The 26,246-nt window shown below is 42.8% G+C and overlaps 3 protein-coding genes across 4 annotated transcripts; 2 read left to right on the forward strand and 1 right to left on the reverse strand.

Moving 5' to 3' along the window:
• Positions 1-1,001: 1,001 nt before the first annotated feature.
• Positions 1,002-2,965, reverse strand: her8.2 (hairy-related 8.2). The gene is made up of 4 exons (XM_068710453.1): positions 2,575-2,965; positions 2,333-2,428; positions 2,126-2,204; positions 1,002-1,713 (listed from the first exon to the last, which is right to left on the reverse strand). Exons 1-4 carry the CDS (start codon positions 2,635-2,637, stop codon positions 1,379-1,381), a joined length of 573 nt encoding a protein of 190 aa, XP_068566554.1. The 5' UTR covers positions 2,638-2,965; the 3' UTR covers positions 1,002-1,378.
• A 4,087-nt stretch (positions 2,966-7,052) lies between these two features.
• Positions 7,053-13,387, forward strand: cab39 (calcium binding protein 39). 2 transcript variants are annotated; one of them, XM_068706482.1, is made up of 9 exons: positions 7,053-7,232; positions 9,579-9,734; positions 9,846-10,010; positions 10,554-10,672; positions 11,068-11,236; positions 11,438-11,497; positions 12,361-12,426; positions 12,916-13,059; positions 13,186-13,387. In XM_068706482.1, the coding sequence occupies exons 2-9, from the start codon at positions 9,621-9,623 to the stop codon at positions 13,372-13,374; spliced, it is 1,026 nt and encodes a 341-aa protein (XP_068562583.1). In that variant the 5' UTR covers positions 7,053-7,232; positions 9,579-9,620; the 3' UTR covers positions 13,375-13,387. The 2 variants fall into 2 exon arrangements, with proteins under 2 accessions (XP_068562583.1, XP_068562592.1); XM_068706491.1 differs by lacking the exon at positions 7,053-7,232 and adding an exon at positions 8,211-8,303.
• Positions 13,388-16,196: 2,809 nt separating this feature from the next.
• Positions 16,197-21,964, forward strand: itm2ca (integral membrane protein 2Ca). The gene is made up of 6 exons (XM_068706505.1): positions 16,197-16,650; positions 18,438-18,581; positions 19,239-19,427; positions 19,909-20,019; positions 20,691-20,841; positions 20,952-21,964. The coding sequence occupies exons 1-6, from the start codon at positions 16,558-16,560 to the stop codon at positions 21,041-21,043; spliced, it is 780 nt and encodes a 259-aa protein (XP_068562606.1). The 5' UTR covers positions 16,197-16,557; the 3' UTR covers positions 21,044-21,964.
• Positions 21,965-26,246: the final 4,282 nt, after the last annotated feature.

Raw genomic sequence — 26,246 nt, forward strand, 5'->3', positions numbered from 1 at the left:
TCAAATGAGTTACTGTGTTGTACATGCAAAGCTCTCTATACCACACTGCCTGCACTGTCTATATGTCTGCGTTCTACCAAACAAATACAAGAGTAGGAATATAATCAAGGATGTCTCTTTAAGTGTTCCAGTGAGCCACAACGGAGTGGAATCAATGCCATACATTTTTTATTTCATGTCAGCGCTTCAGGACAGATCACAGACGTAAATAAATACTAATTCTATTCACCTCCATTGTTTTGACTGGACATCTAACGACCTCAGCACATTGAAGTGAAACTACAGACACCGCTATAGAGGCAGAACATATGTTGCTTTATGATTTGGGTTCACCGACCCTTTAATACAATTTGTTTCGGTAGCTGGGAGCAGAAAAAGACAAATCCTTAAAACCTGACACAACATTGTAAACTCGTTTTAAAATGCAGCATCTTTTTATTAGTCATAGACGAATTAAGGAATAATGGCTGAATTCCATTTCGCTGCTTCGGTTTCAGGGTCCTGGTATTGTGCATGCTGACTCACTGTCGTGAGTTGAATGGAACAGATTGTTGCCTGTGTTTATGACACATCAAAATGGGACTACATGGGCCTACATTCACTTCCCTTTAGCTCTGCTTGGTCTCCACCAAAGATATCAAATGTATTTTCAGACTATACTTAGTCGCTAACATTGTTTGTCTGACATTCCTTGCTGGGCAGGTGCTGAGTTCATTCTGAGTCTATTTACTGAAAACACCGATGAGACGGCACTGCTCTGTATTTGCAGTTGCAGCCCTGAAGACAACGAGCTAAGAGAGACTAAAGAGATGCACTGAGCTGCAGAAGTGGGTCATTAGCTGTGACTCACCCCCCCCCCCCCCAGTCATTATATGACATTTTATCTAAATGGTATGATAAATGCGACCTTTGAAGTGTTCTCAAAAACAAACAGAATTGACCACAGCAGCTGTGCGTGAACCAGACTGTTCACAAAGATGAGTAAAATCTCAAGTGTCCAATCAGTTTTATTATTATTAATGTTTGGGTTAATCATACAGGAAGACATATATCAAATCTATGCAATGCCAAGCAAGTGCAGGTCTAAGTAGCAAAAAAAGTCATGCCTTTTGATCTCAAATAAATAAAAGCTGTTAATACAATAAATACAAGAAAGATTAATAAGAGCCTTCTACAATGCAGGCTACGAGAAGTCGACTTCTAAAGGGAAGTACTGAGAAAAGGTCTGTATAGAATCATTATAGCACACCTACAATAATAATCACTGGAACAAAACTGCCCCACGTTTGTCTTCTGAGCAGCATATCTATAAGATACATAACAGAGGATGGCCTACAACAACAACAACAACAGATGGAGAACCATGATCTCCACAAGTTCACCAGGGCCTCCACATCTCCAGCATCCCCAGGTGGGAGCTGCGGAGCGCTGGCCTCTCTTGGCGTCCGGCCACGTTACAGGTGAGCTGCCTCCCGGCAAGGGGGTCCCCTCTGAGGGGTGTGCCGGGTTGAGGGACGTCTCGCCTGGGTGACGCCTGGAGGGGGCGCCGCTCGTCGGTGGACCTGGGCAGGGACTTGAGCAGGTGGTTGAGCAGGCGGGAGCCCAGGGTCTTGTCCATCCAGTCGCAGGTGAGGAGCATGTTGTGGACTTCGTGCATGCACTGGATGTACCCTGTGCTGTATTTCTGCTGGGCCTCCAGGCCTAATGTGGGGTCTGTGGGAGAAAGGAGGGGGGGGGGGAGATGTGAAGTTATAGCAGCCCCTGGTGGTGGTGGTGAGAGCACAACATGCATCCAGGAAAACAGCTTCAACTGTTGCTTCTTTCCCATCAGGAAGCTGCTCATTGATACTTTATCTTATACACTATTTCAATTAACTATATACTGTATATATATATATATATATATATATATATATATAGTTATATGACAGACAGTAGCTTTACAGCTGAATACTCAGTAGGGATCTCACGCTATTTTATGGGATATTTAACTTTGTATAAGCCAATCTGTTTACCCAAATGAAGGACATATGATGAATATAACAGCCAGTATTATTACGTCTATAATCCACATACACAGTCCAAACATATGTGACCCACAAAGACAAACGCACGTGTTCCTTACCGTTGAGTTTAACGCTCTGGACGTTTTGCAGATGCTTCACTGTCATCTCCAGGATGTCGGCTTTTTCCAGTTTGGATTGCTGTTGAGAGACGAGCAGCCCTTTTGAAGTTAAATCGATTCAGCCTTCCATTTGTTTACTTGTTAGCGTACAGAGGGGACGGAGACACGTGAGGGGACGGGGGGGACGGGAGGGGGGGACATACTCACATCGAGTCTGAACGCTCCGATCACAGTCTCCTTCAGCTGATCCAAACAACTGTTTATCCTCTCCCGTCGTTTCCTCTCAATGAGCGGCTTCCTCATCTGTAAGAGGTGGAAAAGTAACGTCGGGTTAGAGGCAGCCGGGATGGAGAGGGCATCCACGCGGGAGCGCACGAGGACGAAGTGGTCCACTGTGTGCGCATCCTAAAAGAGAACATCGATCTACAGTATGTCCGAGTGTAAAATACCTTTCTCTCCTCCTTGGCACTGGGATGTTTCCCCACGTTGTGCGCCATGGATGAAGCAGTCATGCTTTCCCTTTTTTTTTTGTATCTTTTCCTCGGGTGTCTGTGCGCTTGTGCCTCCTCTCTACTCTGAATCTCAGCGCGTCTCTCTAGGGTCCTCCGCGCGGCACGGCCCTCTTTTTATCGGAGCGCAATTAGCATGTGAATGCTCCCAACTCTTTGGCTGCGGGATTTTCCCACACACGGGGTCCCATCAGTCAAGACTGACAGGTCACTGGCTCCATTCAATAACCGAGAGACCCGGCCTAGAAAAAAAAAAAAAATACTCACAAGCGACAGATGTCCAGCCTTGAAACCATGCACTGCTCTCCAACCCCTTCCCACCCCCTCCCTCCCTTTCGCTCCTCCACCCAACACAAAAAAACCCTGCAGTTTCCTCTTCTCCCAGGGATGAACAAGAGTGTGCAGTTACCGTGCCGTACTCCGGGGAGCCCCTCGTTGATTCTTCTCAGGAGCAACATTACACTGTACCTGCAAAAGGGCCCAACCTGTTCCCTCAGAAGCTCACAGGAAGACACAATAGACGGACAAATCACTGGAGAGTATATATCTGCGCGTCAGCCTATTGGTTTGCCGGTATGGAAGATCACCTCTGACGATATAGTTGTGGTACAAAACACATGGCTGCACTTGATGCATGTCTGATGAGTTTAATGCAATAAGTCACTGTAACTTTATGTGATTAGATCACACTTCATGTGCGACCACATTAGCTGGATCTCACCCATTAAAGGTCATTTCAGACCTGTGAGAACAATAATAACCATAGCATGTGCAATTTTTTCTACTTCGTGCAATATAACATTCAATATATTTTGTGCTCTACAACTTTGTATTACTTCATTGACAATATTCCTCTCAATATCATGTGTAATATTGCTTTTCCGTTTTAGTTATGAGACACTGGTTAATATCATTATATTGTTTTAAATCGTATGCTGTTGCAATTTAATGTGTCTAGAATTCACATCACTCTTATTGCTAAATCTTATTTCCACTGGTGCCAGTACTCCTTATAAACTTAATTTATAACTTTTGACTCTATTGTTCATATATGTTTATATGTTTATTCTATTGTTTTGTCTTATTCTTCTGTCTTTGATCAAACTATGACACACGAATTTCCTTTGGGATTGATAAAGTTTGAGCTTATCTTATTTTATCTTATGATAAGGCACCAGTTTAAATATGGAGCGGTTTTATGATGCACATTAGCAAGTAGAGATGGTTTCATGCTGGCTGCAGCAGGAGAGTCAGACCAAGCAGAGACACACACACACACCCCTCTCTGCTCTTTGAGAAATAGACAACACTCGCAAACGGCTTTGATCACTCTCCGTGTTTTCTAATGTCAGACATCTGCTCTTAACTGTTAGCGAGCAGATGTCAGAGTGACCAGATGTCCCCCCCCCCCCCTCCTTCCACAACCCACCTTTAGGTCCCTTCAAGCGCGGGCCCCTGTTTTAGGAGCCACGCGACTGCCAGGCGAATGCCGGGTCGTGGGAACCGGAGTCGAACAAAGGCCGCTTTTCATTCAAACCTAATCAGCATGAAGAGCGTAATAACCTCCAGAGTTGGTGGGCAGTCAGGCCGAGGAAGAGGAGGGGGAGGAGGCTTTGGCATGTGACCAATGGAGAGTCAGTGTTGTAGTCAGGTGTAATCCATTACTGCAAAGATGAAGACAGATCAATGAATTAGATCGGAATGTCAGAAACGCATCAGTTAGGTCGATAAACAACTCGTTAACTTGTTTTAAAAGGTAGGGACTTCCTGTTTTCACTATATGTGAAAAGAGTTTTATTGCAATCATTTTCCTTATATGACATTTAGGCTTGTGTCCAAGATGTCCAAGATAATTGACATATTTATAGAAAATACACACACACAAACACATAAACACACACCTCATTAAAAGCCCCACAGTATGTTCTCCCACGTGTCATCCCACCTTGCCATTTTAAAGCACCCAAGAACATTTTTTTTAATGATGCAAAGTTGATTCAAACGTATTTGCTGACAAGCAAGGATTTGACAACAATCACAATAACTGTAAAAATGTTGTTCTTATATCAAAGCAACAGGTGGCCAAAGCAAGTTGTGCCTTATTGAGATTCGGGTTGTGTAGACTTTGGGTTGAACATTCAGTGGTAGAAGATGAAGGGTCAGAGGGAACAATAACAGCATAAATCATCCTACAGAGGTTGTCGACGGAATATCTCATCATAGAAATGTCCTCCGACTCATCTGAGACACATTACAAGCTTTCCTCATAAGTGAAAAAAACCCATTTTCCATTCTATTACATTGCATGCTGGAGTATAAACTATCTGCTTACAATGTTTCTAAGCAATTGCTTTTTTCAGTGCACACTATTATGATGAGCCCTAGTGCACACTATTACGATGAGTCCTAGTGCACACTATTATGACGGGCCCTAGTGCACGCTATTATGACGGGCCCTAGTGCACACTATTACGACGGGCCCTAGTGCATACTATTATGACGGACCCTAGTGCACACTATTACGATGGACCCTAGTGCACACTATTACGATGGGCCCTAGTGCACACTATTATGACGGGCCCTAGTGCACACTATTATGATGGACCCTAGTGCACACTATTACGATGGGCCCTAGTGCACACTATTACGACGGACCCTAGTGCACACTATTATGATGGACCCTAGTGCACACTATTACGATGGGCCCTAGTGCACACTATTACGACGGACCCTAGTGCACACTATTATGATGGGCGCTAATGCACACTATTACGATGGACCCTAGTGCACTCTATTACGATGGGCCCTAGTGCACACTATTATGACGGGCCCTAGTGCACACTATTATGATGGACCCTAGTGCACACTATTATAATGGGCCCTAGTGCACACTATTATGACGGGCCCTAGTGCACACTATTATGATGGACCCTAGTGCACACTATTACGATGGGCCCTAGTGCACACTATTATGATGGACCCTAGTGCACACTATTACGATGGGCCCTAGTGCACACTATTATGACGGGCCCTAGTGCACACTATTACGATGGACCCTAGTGCACACTATTATGATGGACCCTCGTGCACACTATTACGATGGGTCCTAGTGCACACTATTACGATGGGTCCTAGTGCACACTTTTACGATGAGTCCTAGTGCACACTATTATGACGAGCCCAAGTGCACCCTATTAAGATGTGCCCTACTGCACACTATTATGATAGGCGCTAGTGCACGCTATTATGATGGGCCTTAGTGCACACTATTATGATGGGCGCTTGTTCACACTATATTATCAAGCACACACAAACACATCGTCTCGTCAAATGATCAAATAGAGAATTGACATTGTACAATATCAACATACTTATTACCCAGCCATCATTATTGCAAATATGTATATAACCAAAATAAGTAATTATTCTATTTTACTATTTTACCAAAAAAACATTAGAAAACCATGACCGGGGTGGAGTTGGCTTTTCCAGAGACTAGATAGATATGACACCATTACACAAGTAATTGTATGTCCTTCTTTGAACACAGGTGTATTTTGTTGCGTGGTTACCTGAATCATTTATCCATTTCCCACCTAATATATGTTGAAGGGCTGGCTCCCCAACCCCATGGGCCACGGTGAAGCCGCGATATCCTAACATTCCCTGATAACAAGCAGCTTCATGTTATCAAAGTATCTGAGAGGCTCCTTAATAACTGTAACTTTGTTTAGGAACATAATAACATGCACACAATATCAACTGACATGATAAAGGTCCTAGTAAATACATCAACAGCTGTCTGACAACAATGGTTTATTTGTATAACTGTTCAACAATACAGTAATACAGTGTCACCACAGATTTACATACAAAGTCTACTAATTCCATCATTTAAATAACATGATTTCGTTTGTGCTTCTGTCTGTAGCTCAATACAGCAAACAGCAGTATTATATACTATATTTAAATTTTCTATTTTCTATTTTTTAAATTTATAAATACTATTACACAATATTGTTTTTTAATTTATAAATAATATTACACAATATTGTTTTTTTAATTTATAAATAATATTACACAATATTGTTTTTTTATTTATAAATAATATTACACAATATTGTTTGTTTGTTGTATTTTTAAAATGTATAAATACCATTATTATTGTGTTTAAATGATAACTGTCATAAAGTCCTGATGTTACGCTCTCCGGTACAGTAGGTGGCGTCATGCACCTTAAACGTTGGTTTTGTAGTCCGCCATTAAACTGAAAGAAGAAGAAGAACACTTTCTGTCCGTGGGCTGAGCGCGCCCTCTTGCGGTCACCTGCCTTCCTCGCGGGGGGTGTAGCAGCCAACCGTTGTTGCCATGACACGAGACGGCCACAGGGGGGCGGTAGAGGACGCTGCTGCTGCTGTGACAACCGCTCCGCTGCAAAACGTTACCAGTCGATCTCAGAGAAAGAACTGAGAGACAACAAGGGGCTGCACAATTAGCTTACAGTAAGTTATACGAACAAGGGGAGGAGGCGAACAAGGAAACGTCCGAGTTGACCTTTGCTGTCTTGACAAATCGGGGGAAACTAGAGCCAATACAAGGTAACGTTATATACTGGTGTGAGCTAACGTTACTGCTATCTGCAGGCATTGTGGTGTGAAGCTACTGTAGCTAACCACGGCTGCCTTGAAGGTATAGCTTGTTAGCTACATTTGCTAACCTGACTGCCAGGCCTGGCTAACGTTATGCTAGCTAGGGCTAACCTAACGTTATGCTAGCAGGGCTAAGCTAACGTTATGCTAGCAGGGCTAAGCTAACTGACGTTACCGATATAACACGTTACGTTGCAAATCTGGCTTTTATGGCGTACGTTACCTACTATATCTAAGCTATTTAGAATTAAGCTAACGTTAATTTAAAGCAGGCAGGGATAGGGTTTGTAAGCTTTCGGCCTGCAGAGGCCTTCTGTGTGTGTCGACACACACACACTTCCAGAAGCCAGCCAGTGGTAGCACTGTTGTTTGGTGCACAGTGATTGCAATATTATAGTACTATAGTATATAGTACATATAGAACTTCTGTTTGTGTGTTTTTCTGGTGGGTATCTACTTCAGGCTCTACTAGCTGTGGATGTTTAAAAGCATGCTCCGGCTAACATGATTATAGTTCAATATCTAGAAAGGTATTGATGCATCCTGCAGCACATCTTTGCCATTTTATTCGCTGGCCTATAACATCACTCATGCACACACGATACCGGATTAGTAATCGGGATTCATTGTTGTGGTTAGCGGCGACCAGCTGATTTTGAACCTGCCATATGTTTCACTCCTATTTGCGTCACTGACTGACACTGAAGGCGGTTCCTGCAGCCTGCCAGTCACATCACTAACGAGCATTAAGTCTGTGCAGACAGACGGATTTGGGCCACCTGGCGAAATCGAGGTGTTGTCCAGATTAATAAAGATGTAAGTTAAGCAAGCGCAAACCTCGGCCCAGTCACACATGACACATCGCATACGAGTAACCTCCCACTTTTGCTGCTTGGGTTTATATTCCTGCCCCCCCCCCACCAGCGTTGCTTTCTAAATGTGGACTCCCTGTCAAGACTATAAGAGGACCAGTGTGACTGCTCCAGGGTTTGTGTTCAGAGTCTAGAGGATCTGGAACAGGTTGGTGACGATAGATCAGCAGCTCTAAGGGACTAGCCTTGATGTTGTGGCAAACCTCAGTATCATACTTGGTTAATCATGTTTTAATGGAGATGATTTCTGTGCTAAAATGATCATGATGCTGGGATTAGCTTCATTGATATGTTTCTGTCTTGAGTTCTTGAGGGTAGGTAGTCATCCTACGTCAGAATCAGCTTTATTGGCCATAGTAGAGCAGAGAAACTAAGCTTTAACATGTAGCTACTATGTACAGTATATGTATTGAAGAATCCATATGAACATAAAGAATGACAATGAATTTTTGTGACCCCAATATGTGAAGAAAAGATCACATTTTGGCTGCTGCTGAGCGATAGCTTTGGCTTCCTTTTGGCTTCTTGTTTGCTCATTAAAAAAAAAAAAAGCTGCGGCTTTTGCCCCCTGTAGTTTACGTAAGGTGGTTGGGTGGGCCGGGGAGCTGTGGAGATAAGGGTTCCTGTAACCCAGTTTCAACAAGAGCAGCAGCGAGATATGCTTCAGTTTTGTTTTGTTTTTTATCTCGGGTTAGATGCGTGTTTTTTGTGTAGTCGTGACACGGTGTTTATTTGGACTCGTTAGTCGACGTTGAGGGAGTGCGGGGTCGTGTCGTGGTGCAAGTAGACCTATGTGATGTCAATCATTCACTGACAATCACAAAGATTGTGCCTCTTCTCAATGACACATTAAAGGGCTGAGCTATCGCAAGCTGGATGCCACCTTTGGCCTTGGTGATTCACAACAGTGACGCCAAAGCATAGACATGATATTGAGACGGCATAATGCAATATCAACCACTTGTTTGTTGTTGAACCCTTGAGCAGTGAGTTACTGGTAGGGGAGTGTTAGCGTTAGGTGAGATCATACCATTTTAATAGGTACGTGTGGTTCATTTAACCGACCGAACATGCTTGTCAATATGACGTTTTGTTGGAGGTGGAGCTCGTGTTGTATCGACTGTTATCGTTCTGAGGATCTGCTCCGTCAGCCTTTGCCCAGACTCGCATGGTATCGCCGCTATGTTTGCACGAGCACGACTTGTGATTCATTAGCGAGTCACTGGCTGTATACCTGTTAACACTTCCTCCTCCTACCACACCACAGAGATAGCTTTTGTTTGTGTCGTTCATCCGTTGATTTAGCTTTTATTTCTTTACAGTACAACATCGTCGTCTCTGCCTCCGTTTACTTTTTACATGCTCTTAGTTCTCACCTCAGCCGTCCAGCTCTGATCCAGGTTTCTGTTTTCCATGCGTGCAGGTGGACAGCCCTCTGCCTGGTAGCTCGTGGTAACTCTCCGCCATGCCGTTCCCCTTTGGCAAGTCCCACAAGTCGCCGGCGGACATCGTCAAGAACCTTAAGGACAGCATGACGGTGCTCGAGAAGCATGACGTCTCTGACAAGAAGGCCGAGAAGGTAGGCTGAATCTAGCTCCTATTCATCACTCTTTTTGTGTGGGGGTGACAATGAGTTGGAAGGTAGCTTTTCTGATGCTTGAGAATGATGTAATGCGTAAAATGTTTTCAGGCCACAGAGGAGGTGTCAAAAAGCCTGGTGGCCATGAAGGAGATCCTGTACGGGACGAATGAGAAGGAGCCCCAGACAGAAGCGGTGGCCCAGCTGGCCCAGGAGCTCTACAACAGCGGCTTGCTCAGCACCCTAATAGCAGACCTGCAGCTCATCGACTTTGAGGTGAGGCCGTCGAGGGATGCGCGCGTGTTTTTAAATTAAAAAAAAAAAAACGCACACGTCTGCGTAACGGTGATACGTGGGCAAACTCACGTCTCCCTGCAATATGTCAGACTCTGTGTAATGACGGCCGCTGCAAGCTTCCCTGACTCACCCCATCACAGCATGACTCAGTGTGTTGTGTGATCGCTCTCTTCCTCTGGTACCCTCTCTAGTCCTCACTGCCTGGACAAACAATAGACGCTGGTGAAGAGTTACAAATCACAGACATATGAAAGTGATTCAACACATCCGGTGTGTGTGTGCTGAATTTTTGCATATAGACGGGTCCTTGGTTTCGTCCTAAGAGGACATCTGTCTTCATTCATCGGTTAGTTTTGACACATCAGTCGGATTCATTATGTTTAGAGCTGCGTCTCGGCTTTCCATTGTTCTTTACCTCCTGACTGCATTGATTGTCAGTTCAGAAGTGTGTTGCGGAAACCTTTTTGTGTATTTGTGTTCTCTCTTCATGACACCGTCATGTGCTTCACCTGTTGCCTCCAGGGTAAGAAGGATGTGGCTCAAATCTTCAACAACATCCTGAGGCGTCAGATCGGCACCCGGACGCCCACGGTGGAGTACCTCTGCACCCAGCAGAATATCCTCTTCATGCTGCTGAAAGGGTAGGACGACACACACACACACACACACACACACACACACACACACACACACACACACACACACAGAGAGTAACGATGCACCGCCTGACCTTTTTAGACTTTCTTTTTAAATTCACGAGTATTGTTGAAACAGTACACCTCTTATTGAAAAGGCCAAACATGAAGGGAAGTGACATCATCTGTTTGAAACGGTCTGACTGCTGCCTTCAGAAGAAGAAGAATGAATAAAGGAACAAATGTTTCTGCCGATAAAGCGACATCGAACATTCGATAGAAGCTGTTTCTGTGACATGCGTTCTGTTTCCTGGTGGTGATCATCAACGCTTCGAGAAGAACGCTTGCTCCTACGTGACGATAAGTCCTTGTCACACGTTGATGTTGTTGTTCCTGTGCAGGTATGAGTCTCCAGAGATCGCCCTGAACTGCGGCATCATGTTGAGGGAGTGCATCAGACACGAACCGCTGGCCAAAATCACGCTGTGGTCGGAGCAGTTCTACGACTTCTTCAGATACGTGGAGATGTCCACTTTCGACATCGCCTCAGACGCATTCGCCACTTTCAAAGTAAGTCGTTTTGTTCAGCCGTTCTTCACGTTTTTGTTGTTTTGAGTCGCGCACAGAGACGGTGTGACTCCTTACATCTTAGAACTGGTTCTCAGTGTTTTTGATTTGAAGGGTTATTTCTGCATGTGCTTCAGAGAGGAGACAAACAGGACCAGGCTGATGACATGAAGTCTGAATGTGTTTCTCATTGTCTGTTTTCAGGACCTCCTCACAAGACACAAACTACTGAGTGCAGAGTTCCTGGAGCAGCATTATGACAGAGTAAGTCCCCACGCAGCCGAAAACTACAGTTTAGAAGCCAAGGAGATTCACCCCAAGTGAGAGAGAGAAAGGGTTAAAGTGGTAAACGTTAAGACACCAGAGAGGGAAGCAATCATGTCTCAGCTGAACGAGTGAATAACAATTCAGATCCTAAACCGTTATTTTCATTCTACTTTGTGAAGACATTCATCAGTACGGTAGAGTTCATCACAACAAACCAAGGAATCATTCGTTACTCTGCAATGACTCTGATGAAGTAGTTTAAAGCTTTTAAACTACGACCCTGTTTCTTTAAATAATCTAGAATATGGTTTGAGTATATGTCTAATAATTCACACTGTATCTACATTACACATCCGGGTTTAAACTCTAGATGTCAATTAAATTAAGTGAAATTCTCTGTTTTAACCTCTTGGCAAAGAAACTAATATTTTACCAGTTTGTTACATCTTAGTATTAGAAAACACTTTTTTTTTTATTCCACATTTGGTTTGCTGGTCAAGAGAACAGATATTCTTGCGTTGCTACACATTTGTTATTGCCTGGCCTGCGACTCCTCGCTTTAGATGAACTTCACCGCCTTCTTTTCACCAGGTTTATGTAAATTTAGACCGTGGTAGTCCGGCTGTTTGGCAAGCCGGGACTCTCTTTCCCTAACAAACATGAAACCAGCCATCCAGGACATGATATGCAGGCTGTGAACACAGAGTATCTGTCAGTCTGCGAGGGCAAATCCTCTACCGTCCTGTCACTGTGTTTGGATACAAGACAAAGACGTGATTGTCTGAACTCGCTACTTGACGCATTCAGATGACTCTTCCTCTCTCTCTCTCTTCCTCTCCACCTCTTCCCTTTCTCTGCAGTTCTTCAGTGAATATGAGAAGTTACTCCACTCAGAAAACTACGTGACTAAAAGGCAGTCCCTCAAGGTAAGGAGCCAGTAAACAGGTCTCATGTCGTGGTGTAAGAGGGCTATTTAAAGACCGGGTCTGGTCACAGTGTTTGGTTTCTCTGAACCGCTCCACCTCCATCACCTTGTCTTGACTGCCATCTAGTGGTGGGACCACTTTGCATCGTTTTACAATGTCCTCTGACGCACCTTTTTTAATATACGGCCACATTACTGTCACCTTCATCTGAATAACGTTCATGTCATCATGAAGCTCTGAAGCCATAATCTGTAAACAAACTGACAAATGAAACCCGCTATCTCTCTCTCAAGTTCTAAAGTTTATTAATTATTTCTGATAGGGTTCAAAGTTTAACACTAGCAGTGTTTCTGCATGAGGCAGTGAAACGGGCCAACGTTTTAACTTCTAAACATTTAGGCAGGCAAAGGAAGTTTCACACTCAATTTTGCGAATATGCAACTGAATACATGAATATTAATGTCCGCGTATTGCTCTGATATGATCTAGTTACTGGGGGAGTTGCTTCTCGACCGGCACAACTTCACCATAATGACGAAATACATCAGCAAGCCGGAGAACCTCAAACTAATGATGAACCTGCTACGGGACAAGAGCCGCAACATCCAGTTTGAGGCGTTCCATGTTTTTAAGGTAAAAGATCAAAGATACGTACACTATATATATATATATATATATATATATATATATATATATATATATACACACACACTGTATATATATATGCACTGTATTAACATCCTCTTCCTCAACGGCCAGGTGTTTGTGGCCAACCCCAACAAGACGCAGCCCATCCTGGACATCCTGCTGAAGAACCAAACCAAACTCATCGAGTTCCTCAGCAAGTTCCAGAACGACAGAACGGAGGACGAACAGTTCAACGATGAAAAGACTTACCTGGTCAAACAGATCAGGGACCTCAAGAGGCCCGCCCCCCAGGAGGCCTGAGGCAGGTGTGCAGAGGTGGTGGGGGTGGGGGGGTGGGGGGGTGGGTGTGGGTGGGAGGAGCCACCAGGACGACACAGTGTCTGCCTAAAGGACCCATCAGCAGCTGCTGTTCTGGTTTCTGAACAAACAAATGGAAAAGAAACAACAACAACAACAACGTACCCATATCAACTCATCAGGAAGTCGCCAGCTCCTCCGCTTCTCAGTGAACATTTTGTTACTTATTGTTTGTTTTTTTTAGTTTTTTTTTTTTTCCTTCAAAAAGAAATATGAGAAAATAATAGATGCTGCTGCTTTCTTGCACATTGAGACATGTTAGGTTTGGGACAGAATACAGTACGGCAGACTTCCTGATACACACACACACACACACACACACACACACACACACACACACACACACACACACACACACACACACACCAAGGAACAAAAGTAGACCAGTTTACACACATATATGTATTACATAAAAACATGCATACACACATACTGCAAGAATATCAGCTGAAACCATGTGGTGGAAATGGTACGAGCTAGTTGAACACTAGTGTGTTGGTTGCATGCCTTGAAATGCTCCGGCTCCGCGGCGGTACCCGGGCTGTACCCGGCGGTACCCGGCGGTACCCGGCGGTACCCGGCTCCGGCTCCCCACGTTCAGTGCCACAGACTCTGAAATTTGCACGCGCATCGCAGCAACCGCTACAGTTTTCGTATCGACGCCTTCATCCGATAAAACAACGGTGGTTCATTTTAGCGGTTTTCGTGGTGGGGGGGGGGTGGGGAGATGGGTGGGAGGGGGTGCGAGCTGTCAGATGCCATCACTTGGAACCATTTACCTCCCGTGTGCTTTTGTTTTACGACACGGCACTTGAAGCACACGAGGAAACGAGGGAGCGATGAAGGGGATGAGAGTCGGCTCTTTTTTATTGTGTTGGTTTTTTTTGGGACAGGGTGAACATGTACATATGCCTTTTTTTTTTCTTTTTCTTTTTTTTGCTTTGTAGATTTGTTTTTGTTTAACCTTGACATATGAATATATATTATATATATATTACTTTAAACATCACGTTTTTGGTTAATTGTTAATCAAATTACTTTCTAAACTATAAAAGAAACAAACAAGTTAAGTGACGTTTGTTTTTCTTTTGCATTTCGTTTTACTGCTGAAATGGTTGCTGTTGGGTTTCTTTGTACATAACTTAAAGGGCCAGCGCACATTTAGCTAACCTCGTCTAAGATATTAACAATGTGTACAGCGGAGGAATGTCACGGTATTAGCTCTGGATCTGTTCTCTCAGACTGCTGAAGAAGGCAGGAGGGGGATTGGGGAGAGCGTTAACTGAAACATTAAAGCCTGTGTGTTTGTGCACTTTGTGAGGTGCTGAGTGATCATCATCACCTAACTGGAGTCGAGGATAGCGCCCCCCCTCCCCCTCCCTCCCCCCCTCCTCCTCCTCAATTTCATTAACTTGTTTTATTCCCTCATTCTCAGCACTCTGCTGGTGGCCTGGGAGTGCTGTGTGGCCCCACAGCGAGTGTGATTCAGGGGTGAGCTCATCAGGACATTTGGCAACTCCAGCCGCCATTCTTACCCCCACCCCTCCCCTCCCTTCTCCTTTCTCTTCAGAGGGTTTATAATTCCAGTACAATTGTGAGCGTAAAGCATTGTGGGTAGCGGAGTACTTCGGGGGCATGTCGGATCGTCCTCATAGATCTGTTAAACGCGCATGTGGCCGACGCGGTCCGTGCAATGAGGCGCGAATTAATGTAAAATCAGGAACCACGTCGGTGCAGACGACGGTTCTTCCATTCGCATCGAACATGCATGTTGCTCACTGGCTGTGCATGATGCTGTACTAGAGATGTTGTACTGGAATTGTTTCTTTTGTTTCCAAGTATTTAACAACATTGAAAATGCCAAATTTGAACTGTTGGCTGTATGGCTGCGTGCTGACTTTGACCCCAGCGTCAGCACAGAGCGTGTGGGTGCTTTCAGAAGTGTCAAAGGCCTGAGCCCTACAATCGAAATAAAGAAAAAAAAACATTTGGAATAAAATGATGCTGTTGTCAATTTTTTTTTGTGTGTTGACATTAGGATATGAACATCTGCATGCTATGTTGATGTGAGTATTCAAACATGTTCGCTAAATCAATATACTCCATTATACATACAAATAATGTTCACAAGTAGGTAAGTATTAGCTACACAATGGACTTTCATATCAAAGATTGTTTTCCTCATTATGAAATGGATTGGAGCGTCATAATTGTGAGCTACTGTGTTATAATTAAGGAACAAAAATTATGTATATATTTTTTTAACAAGCGGTTGAAACATAAATAGGCCAACAGTACATTAGCTTCATGGGATTGTGTCATTTAAGTGTACTTAAAGACCAAAAATAATCCTGCAATTTATCATACCCTTATTTTGAAATGACTTCTTTGTAAACGGTTAAACAAACTAATTTTTATTTGGAACAAATTTGGCCATTCAACAAATCAATTAAGATATTTAATCAATTAAGTGTTTCATTTCCTGCTCCACTCTTCTTTTAGCTCTGTGTTTGGTCTCCACCCACTCCTTGTATCTGCCTCTTAACTGTTCCACTGTGTTAATTAATAACCTGTGGACGACCAGCAGCAGCTATTCTGCTGTTTGTTGCTGGGCAGGTGTTATTTATTTATTTATGTATTTTTTTTTTTATACAGCTCATTTCTTTATTTACTGAAAACAGCTGCCTGCTGGCCCGACACCACCCATGAGAGCGGTGAGAGTCAACCACAACAGTGAAGTAGTGGGTGTGACCGTGGAGCCGAGGGGACGGTGACCTTGTCACGTTTGATTAAAAACAGCGACACAACCGATACAACAGCGCTGTGGGTTTTTCTTTTGTGAATGGAAACAGAGAGCACTGCACTAGTCCTTTAAGTGAAAATATAACAAAAAAGAAAATTATAAAAAAAAGAAATACTCTAAAACAGCACACTTCCGGTTGAACAGGACAAAACAGACAAGAGACGCAACGGTGAGAAGAGGACGTTCCCGTCGACGAGGTGAGGGGCTTTTGTTTCAGGAAGGTGGCCAGCGATCCATAAGACAGACGAAGCGCGAGGACACCTGCAGACAGACAGACAGACAGACAGAGACACAGACAAAGAGACACAGACACACACAGAGACATGGTGAAGATCAGCTTCCAGTCTGTCTCGGGACAGAAAGTGGAGAAGGAGAACGATGGCGACAAGACCGAAATTCTCATTCCTCATCCGATGGTGAGTAACGCGCCGCTTATTGTTATTTCTTCTTTATTTGATATTGTTTGTCATAGTCGTCTTTGATCAGTACTTATGTAATGAGGTGCCCGCTGTGCCCGCTGACTCTCCTGCGTGGTTTTGTTGGTCTGCGGGTCAGCGTGCACCTGCACAGCCTGAGCAGCAGGGGATTCTTCTCTCTTCTTTTTTTTTTTTTTTTTTTTTTTTTTTTTTTTTGACAGCGTTCATCGCCATTTGGTTTGGAAACAAAACATGCCATCGCTGCGTTGGTTTCCTCCTGCGCCACTAGGCTTATTAAAAGCAGCCTTGAAGCAAGTTCCTCTAATGTGCAGATGCATGCTGTTTGTTTAGGGGCTGCACAGATGAAAGCAATTTATCAATATTTAGGATTTGTATTGGTGTTCTGCTTTTTTTATGGCAGTCACAGCCTCTGATTTCTTTCCTCCAGTGCAGATTTAAATGAATAACTCCCCCCCCCCCAGCTAAGAAAGAATGCAAGAAATGCATGAGATTTTTTTTTTTGGCTGACAAAATGGCAGATGTGTTGCAGCGCATGCAAGATTATGTTTCACAAGCTCCCAAATGAGCTCAACTTTGCCATAGCAGCATCCCAGCATCGACCTCGACCCCCTCGACAAAGACGCATGAAGGAGCCCCGAAGATGACGAGCCGTGACGTAACATAGATCGACGTAGACGGGACATCATGCATGCACCTGGCGTGAATATTTGTGGCTGTGTGTGACTTTTTGAAATCTGGTCAGATGTACCGAGCAGGAGACGGTACCGGCCTCGTGGTGTGGAAAAGAGCCTCTCATCTCCTCTCCCGGTGGGGTGGGAGAACACAAAGAACCGAGTCTCACAGAAGTGTGTGTGTGTGTGTGTGTGTGTGTGTGTGTGTGTGTGTGTGTGTGTGTGTGTGTGTGTGTGTGTGTGTGTGTGTGTGTGTGTGTGTGTGTGTGTGTCTTCAGCACATGCACAGTTGTCGCCTTGTCCTCGTGCACCCTCTGTTCCCGAAACGCTTCCACACAGAACAGCGTGCCGAACTGAGACGAGCAACACGAACGGCGTGTTCTGTGAAGACGCTGTGAAACAAAAGGCTCTGATTTCTATCTCTTCATGTGTCATCTCCCTTTTTTTTTTTTTTTTCTTTGACATGATGGAACATGTTCGCACGGGATTGTCATTACTTTTCTTTGAAGTTTCTAACGGTCTGATTTTCCCCATGCACACAATGATTTTCTCCCCCCCCCCCTTCACAGCTCCAAGAATAGCAACCCATTGTTGTTTCTAAACCTGCCACCAGCGTTCTGCAGTACGGCACTTCTCCGTTAAGTCTTTGTTTCTGAAGGCGCACGGTGAGTGGCTACTATCTGTGTGTAGTGCCACCCTGCCAACAGATGGACTGCGAGACTGGAGGCGTCTGGGAAGATTACTCACCATCTCTCAGTCAAAGTTTTTTTTTTTCACCGTGAGCTCCGTCATCCCTTCCTCCTGGCCCGGGCTCAGTGTTACTAACTCCTGCTTTAAAATGCGCCGTTAATGTGAGCTTCTATTTTAGCGCTTAGTTAATTTGGGTCATTTTTCAGATTGCTCATCTAGATGAGTAAGCTGCATGTTGGATTGAAGCTCCCTGGAAATGCTTTTTCTGTAATCATTTGAAGTATTAATATCTGTGTGTGTGTGTGTGTGTGTGTGTGTGTGTGTGTGTGTGTGTGTGTGTGTGTGTGTGTGTGTGTGTGTGTGTGTGTGTGTGTGTGTGTGTGTGTGTGTGTGTTTCTTTTCCAGGATGAGGATGAGCTGGTTCTGCCGCTGCGGCCCAAGAAGTCTCCCCTCAATGGCCTGTGCTGCCTGACGTTTGGCCTGGTTGTGTTCATGGCCGGTCTGGTCCTAGCCTCCATTTATGTCTACCGCTACTACTTTATACCTCATGTGAGACCCTGATCATACTCTTGTGTGTGTGTGTCTCAGATTGGCCCTTGCACCTGCATTCATACATGAAACAATGTCCTTTTTGGGTTTTATAACCTGCCCCGACAGATGGTTTGTTACACTGAACCATCTGAGGACTCGTCATTGAAAACTGTATGGGAAAAGAGAAAGGGGCTTTCCAAAAAAAAATATGTGGCAGGATGAAACATTCATCAAACAAAACTCTTACCGACACCAAACGGGAGCCGAGAAAAAAAATCCTTCTGTGTCGTTCTTTGCTCTTCTTTCAGATGAAGAAATACTCTGATATAACTGGTGCTATCGCAGCGTCTACGCTAAGTTCTTCAGGAGCCGCCATTGTTGTTTTCGGGCGAATAATCGGCCTCTCTGTGTTGTCTCTCGCACGCCTAATCCACGCCTGTAGCTGCCAATCGCTGATTGGTCTGTACCACTGTGGTTCAAACCACCATTCAGTTATCAGATGTGAGATTTCTTTCATGAGCAAGGATAGAAGGGACATTTTTGGACGTCCATGGATGTAAACTGCAACAGGCATACAGTTGTTTTAGTTGTAGTTTATTTATGTCCTTGCCACAGACTTTCCGAGTGTTCCAGCCGGTGTGTTGGTTCAGATGCTAAATTGTTGTTCGTGTGCAGATCCCAGAGGACAACATGTTCCACTGCAGGATTCTTTACGAAGACTCGGAGTACGCTCCGCTGCGTGGGCGCCAGGAGCTGGAGGAAAATGTCGGCATCTACTTGGGCGACAACTATGAGAAGATCACTGTGCCCGTGCCTCACTTTGGAGGCAGCGACCCTGCTGATATAATCCACGACTTCCACAGAGTGAGGACAAACACACACATTTTGACAACTTCAATAGAGAACACACAAAGGACACGGTTAAATCTTTACTGCATTAAACTAAAAGCTGTTTAATTAAAACAAATACAAAAAAAGAAAAGTCTACAACCATGCTAACGGCTCTTGGAGGCCATACTAAGACACAGCCGTGGTTTTGCTAACATCAGCATGCTAACATGCTCACAAATTCATATTTTGACCCGATGATGGCGCTAGATGAAAACACAGTGGATACCCAAAGTCAGATTCATCCTCTAGGGACCATGAATGTCCACACAAATCTGTCAATGGCAATCAGTTCAATATTTGTTGAGGTATATCAGTTTGGACCAAAATATCAACAGAGATCCAGAGCCTCACCGCCAACATTGGTCAAATTCTACAAAAATAAATTGCCAACACATAACTAAATAATAAAAGTGTTTAAAATGTTGTCTTTAATAAACTTGTTTTATTTTTCCAGGGACTTACTGCCTACCATGACATTGCTCTGGACAAGTGCTACGTTATCGAGCTCAACACCACCATTGTGATGCCTCCACGCAACCTTCTGGAGCTCCTTATCAACGTGAAGGTAACACCAATGCATCTCAGACACCTCAACGTCTTCACGAGCACCATTTTCTCTTTAATGTCCAGAAAAGAAATGGCTTCACGTTACGCCTTCGCTCTTCCCAAGATGCTATGAATCGGTACAAATGTTCACATTTAACTTATTAAATACAGTTATATGAATGTAACAAACAAAAACTGAGCTCTGACAGCAGAAAGTGACACAGTGAAATTCATCAGAAACAGCCAGCGCAGGAGGCTTTATGATGTAGCTAGCAAGGCTAGTTGGTTAACTACCGTAGTTAGCGAGCTAACAGCTTCCAAGCTAGCTAGCTTCTTTAAATGACCTAAAAACAGGAAATGAAACAATACAGTAACAACCATAAAAATGAATCAAAACCTTTTAAACCTAGCTGTCAGATTCTAAAGACTAAAATTCTTTTGTGGAGCAGTTTATATGGTGACAGAGGAAGCTTTTAATAAACGTGGACGGACAGACACGGCTAATTAGTCGCCATCGCTCCCTCCATTTTGTGCTCTTCAGCTCTCCGTTCCTTTAAAGGTCAGCGCTGTCGAGTTATTTTCTCAAAACGTGTGAGTGTGCAGACAACCAATGTTGGGACTATTCAGCCCCTTTTTAGTGTTTCTGTTATCCCTGTGACATTGTTGTTGTTGTACCTCTGTCGCTTGCAGAAGGGAACATACTTGCCTCAGACCTACATCATCCATGAAGAGATGGTGGTGACCGGCAAGGTGCACAACATGCGTCAGCTGGGGCCCTTCATTTATCGCCTGTGCAACGAGAAGGACACGTACCGCCTGAACCGCCGCGTCACCCGCAGACGTAAGTTGGGGGGTCAATAGAAGGAACTTTTGTTGTGTTTTTCACAAAACGTTGCGGTCAGATCACGTCACATCACCGGTCCCCTTCTCGTGTGTCTCGCCCTCTCTCAGGCATCAACAAGCGCGAGGCAAAGGACTGCCACCACATCCGTCACTTCGAGAACACGTTCGTGGTGGAGACCGTTATCTGTGACGAAGCGTGAAGCGCGGCGGTCGTCCGTGTCATCCACACGCACTCAAAGGCACACCTCCGGTCATCGCCTCAGCCGCTGTAGCATCCTCCCGTTAATCTCAGTTACTCTTAGCTTGTGATTTTTTTTTTTTTTGGTTTGATGTTGTAAAAGGTTTTACCTGTTGTTGTTGTTTTTTTTTTTTTTTTTCTTCTTTCTAATTCCCTTTTGGTTCTATTTACCCTGAAGTGTGACGCAATACTTAACAGCTGGTTCTATCACAGGATTTTCCATGTAGCAAAACTCCTTCAGCCAATAATAATTTCAACGCCTCTCCTCTTCCTCTGGGGACTTGTTTGATGGTTACTGTCTCCATGTGTGGTCATGGAGACTGTTCCTTTTGTTTTTGTTTCCCCCCCCCCCCCCTGGAGGTGTTTCCAACAATCATCTGTGCAAAGCATGACGCCGTGCTTCTCTGAGCAAACATTATCCGTAGATTTCAGTAATTTCTCCTGTTCTCTGCAACGTTACCATGGAACTGCCGATGACTAGTCGCTTGCTTGCATCTCTTGCCTGCCTGTTGCTTCCTCGCTCCCTTTTCTGCTTTTCATTTCCTAGAAGGTTGCATTAGATCTGTATTCACTTTTATTTTTTTTTGGGTGCTCTTATTTGTCCTCAGCTTTTCTCTTGTCTTTTTTTTTTTTTTTTCAATAATTTGTTTTCACTTGCATGTGTTTATCTATAAGAGGAAAAAAAACAGCTCTGTTAGAATGTTTTGTAAACTAACGATTAAAGCCTTAGTCCAGAGTCAGAGACTGGACTAAAGTCAGTACTGCTGAAAGGGAACATATTATATGGTATGTTAGTCAAACAAAATCGACTTTGATCTGTATATTTTGTCTGCTGATTACATCATGAAATCTGTCTGTGAATAAAGTAGTGACATTAACTCTGTTGGTGCTTTGTTCATTTTCAGACCCCCAAACGTTTGGCAAAATGACCGAGCAACATCTGTCCTTTAATTCGAACAACTCGTATGTGTTTTTACCCAAATTATAAAAACATACAGTAATTTCTTCTAATGGTATCGAACAAATGCAGATGGTTTAATTGGGCAGATTTTCAGATGGACACATGAACGTTTCCACCGTGCCCATTTTCAGCCCGCCACAACAAATGATCTAGCCACGACTGAAAGATGTAGCTGAATTTCACAGCTTGTTCTTGTATCCAGACAACACAGCATGTCTCCATCTGATCCCTCTACTTATGTATTCGCTCATTCTGATGTTGATTACAGCTTTTATTGTCCTCGTGCTGTGAAATGGTTTTCCTACGGTATTGCATCAAGCAGCTAATTTGTGTGTCATCATCCTTATCTCGCTCTTGCATCACAACCATCTGCTCCGCATCCAAAGTGAGACGGTTCAGATCAGTTGTTTTTTTTTTTTCCCCACTCTTGATATCTATGCGGTTTTGAATTTTAACCGGATAACAAAAATGCACATAATGTTCCATCAGTGGCCTCATTTGACGGGCTGGTGTGTAATATTAGGTTAATGTCAGAGAGGATATCCAGTACAGACTACTTGGCCAATCCTTAATGACTAATTGCTTTTGCAACGATTACTTTTGGATCATTTCAGATCTGCACATGAGGTAATCTAGATCCTTGCAGTCTGCTGCAGGCTTATACCGCTGCCCTTCCATCTGGCGAGGCTTAGGCCTAGAGAGCTGCTGGCTCTGTGACTGAGACGCTTTTAAAGAAGACAAAAGCCTGAGATCAAATTATTTATAACATGCGGCACAAATAGGAGAGCCTGTTATTACATAAAACAAGTACACATGACGATACCATGACGATACCATGAGAAAAGGGTGTTGCTAAAAATGAGATTATATGACCTATTTTTCACCCAGTAGCTGTGTTTCTTACTCATCAGAGTTGAGTTCTGATGACATAAAGAGCAGAAGCAGTCAGCTACAGAATGGTAGAACATTTACTTGCCAGTTTCAAGTTAAACACGTTAATAAATAAATCCACTTATTCGCTCTAATGCGGAGAGTCGGATGAGAAGATCAATACCACTCGCAGACATGTCTGTAAGCTATATGAAGCGCTTAGCTTAGCATAGCATAGCTTAGCATAAAGACTGGACGCATTGGGGTCACAGCTAGCATGGCTCTTTTCATAGGTAAAATAAAATCTGCATACTAAGTAACACGCTATTTTTTAGAAACCAAAGTGTAAAAGGATGCAGAGTGATTTGTTTCTGTAAATCTTTATCTGTGACCAATTCATAACACACGTATTAACATTTGTAAATGAACACCAGCAACAGTCATGGTCTATTTTTACGAAAACATCTCCATTTGTATGTCTTAATAACTTTTAAAATCCTTAAATTCATTTACGAATCGTCAATTTATTTGTGACTCAACGGCTTTGTGTGGATCTCTATGAGAGTGATTTACTGCGCCGTTGTGAGTCACACAATATTCACAAACAACACTCTCCAGTAGAAGGTGTTAATGCAACATTAATGAATGAAGCAGGGAATTATGAGGATATTTACATGCAACAGCTTATGTGAATGCACAATAATGTATAAAATAATGTGTATTTAGGACATGGTCTGTAATAGAAGAGGACTTTCAGACATCTCAGTGTGCGTTACACTTTACACTTGAGAGTATCATTGTCTCTGATGTCCAGAACTTCAGAATCCCTGAAGATGAAGTTACAGCCCATATAAGGAGCTTGTTTGTCTTCTTTGTTGGTTCTCAGAGACACCAGGTGTTGGAGGAGGAGCAGCAGATGAGATAGAGACCAGGTACACAGCTGGAAACTGCCACAGTCAAATGACATGACCTGTTTGAATGATTGTATGTCTGCTATATGTTTTTTATTTTTTTGCATTTCCATCCTCCAGAAAACGCTGGAGGAGCAGCTGGAGAACCACAGGGAGGATAATCAGAAGCAGCTCAGCCGCCTCTGAAAAGAGTCTAAAAATGTAAGACAAGCAGAGACAAGCAGAGGATGCTGAATGAACTCAGAGTGAGGAAACAGCAGTAAGACAAATATTGTCCTGATACTTTGATTCTTTTTTTTCAGGAAGCATAGTATGCCATACAAATTCAATATATAGTATGTCATAAAAAAGTAAATAGTATATATGTAAATATGCCCTAAATTGGCCCTCATTATTTTGCAGTTGTACTTGATGTTTTTGTAGTAGTTATAGTAGTAATAGGCGCATGTTGATGTGATGCAAAGTCCTACGTCGTCCTTCTCTTCTTTTCTCCTCAGATGAGTGCAGTGTTCAGAAACCAAAACCGAGGAGAACCGAGTGTCTTCACTTCGTCAATGATCTTCTGATGTATGAATGTACTCAGAGGGTTCAGAGGGTTTCTGTTCCACGATGCTGGGATTTGATGTTTCACTTCAGACTTCTGTTGTGCTGAGTCACATCTCAGGTCAGAAATACGGTGTTCATAGTTGATGAATGACAACAGATATCCTGAAAGCTTAAATGATTGATCCGGTAGGACTTCAACCCTGAGTTTCACATCCATGTCCTGTTCTTGGATTTAACCACGGACTTTCTCTTTAACCTCTCAGCCATTGGTTCCCATCACCCACCATCAAGTTAAAAGTGAGAAAGAATTACGTCTCATTTAAAATTTAAATGTTTGGGCCAGTGCAGAAGTCCAGCTTGTAGCTGTCCCTGACTTAAACAAAATTCCAAAAACATGTAATTTATCCTCTGAATAAAAAAATGCATTTATTCTTACTACTTGACTGGATCGGTTCAAAGTTTGTCAAAAAGTGAACTGAATCAAATCGGTGAATTTTTCCAGCAGGCTCTGCAAAGCTCAACTTCTAATTTAGCCTTTCATTTCTACTCTATAACTCTCTGATTGGTTATTTGTTAAAGCGATGCTCACCGGTGTTTGTAGTTTACTCCTACATTAATTGTTAAAGCAAAAATGTGTTGAGTTTCTGTCCTGATGTCAGTGGGGAGTTCAGGTTGTAACAATGAGAATAAATAATGAACTTTATTTATATAGCATTTTTTTTAACAAGGTAACGAAGTCTGTTTCAGAAATAAAACAACAACAGATACAACAATAGAAAAAAATGCAAACAACAGTCTGATAGGTAGAGCGTTCCTCAGTCTGGGGGCTCTAACAACAGCAAGAAGGGCTGATTCCTGAAAGCATCACATGAGGCTCCTCCTGAGGAGCTGAGGAACTCCTTCATCCTCAATATTGCTCTGCACTCGTCTGTGGAGAGAAGAGAAGGACGACATGGGAATTTGCATCACATTCTACTATACTATACTATACTATGACTTTTTTTCAACACACTATAATATGACTGTTTTCGACATACTATACTATGACTGTTTTTGACATAATATACTATGACTGTTTTCGACATGCTATACTATGACCGTTTTTCACTTTTTTCGACAGGCTATACTATGACCGTTTTCGATTTTTTTCGACTATGACTGTTTTCGAACATAACATAATATACTATGACTGTTTTCGACATGCTATACTATGACTGTTTTCGACATAATATACTATGACTGTTTTTTGACTTTTTTTGACATGCTATACTATGACCGTTTTTAAATTTTTTCGACATGCTATACTATGACTGTTTTCGAAAGGCTATACTATGACTGTTTTTGACTTTTTTTAACACTGTACTATGACTGTTTTCGACATACTACACTATGACTTTTTGTTACTATGACTTATTCTTTTACTTTTTTGACATACTACACTATGACTTTTTGTTACTATGACTTATTCTTTTACTTTTTTGACATACTATACTGTGACATTTTTGAGACATACTTTATTTTGACTTTTTTTAATACTGTACTATGACTGTTCTCAACATATTACACTGACTTGTTTTACTTTTTTCAAAATTCTAAACTATGAATTCATAATATGACTTTTTTTTACTTTTGACGGCATACTATACTATGACTTTATTTTGTCACTTTTTTCAACATACTGTACAATCACTTTTTTTTTCAACATACTGACTTTTTTATTACTGTTTTCAACATTCTATAATGTTACCTTTTTTGACATATTATGATATGTTTGTACTTTTTTCGAAATACTTTACTCTGACTTTTTTTTGTCACTTTTTTCAACATGCTATACAATTACTTTTTTTTCCACTTTTTAGGAGATACTATACTATGAT

The sequence above is a fragment of the Cebidichthys violaceus genome, unplaced genomic scaffold, assembly GCF_023349555.1.
Source record: "Cebidichthys violaceus isolate CVI_PGR_0920_01 unplaced genomic scaffold, fCebVio1.0.p SCAF_1, whole genome shotgun sequence".
In the NCBI taxonomy this organism is placed as follows: Eukaryota; Metazoa; Chordata; class Actinopteri; order Perciformes; family Stichaeidae; genus Cebidichthys; species Cebidichthys violaceus.

Coding starts and splice junctions, on each gene's coding strand:
- her8.2 (XM_068710453.1), bottom strand. CDS start 2,637: ATGACTGCTTCATCCATGGCGCACAACGTGGGGAAACATCCCAGTGCC. Junction 2,429..2,574: donor GTGCCAAGGAGGAGAGAAAG/GTATTTTACACT, acceptor CACCTCTTACAG/ATGAGGAAGCCGCTCATTGA. Junction 1,714..2,125: donor CCAGAGCGTTAAACTCAACG/GTAAGGAACACG, acceptor TTTCTCCCACAG/ACCCCACATTAGGCCTGGAG.
- cab39 (XM_068706482.1), top strand. CDS start 9,621: ATGCCGTTCCCCTTTGGCAAGTCCCACAAGTCGCCGGCGGACATCGTC. Junction 9,735..9,845: donor CTGACAAGAAGGCCGAGAAG/GTAGGCTGAATC, acceptor AAATGTTTTCAG/GCCACAGAGGAGGTGTCAAA. Junction 11,498..12,360: donor TGGAGCAGCATTATGACAGA/GTAAGTCCCCAC, acceptor CTTTCTCTGCAG/TTCTTCAGTGAATATGAGAA.
- itm2ca (XM_068706505.1), top strand. CDS start 16,558: ATGGTGAAGATCAGCTTCCAGTCTGTCTCGGGACAGAAAGTGGAGAAG. Junction 16,651..18,437: donor TTCTCATTCCTCATCCGATG/GTGAGTAACGCG, acceptor TTTCTTTTCCAG/GATGAGGATGAGCTGGTTCT. Junction 20,020..20,690: donor AGCTCCTTATCAACGTGAAG/GTAACACCAATG, acceptor TGTCGCTTGCAG/AAGGGAACATACTTGCCTCA.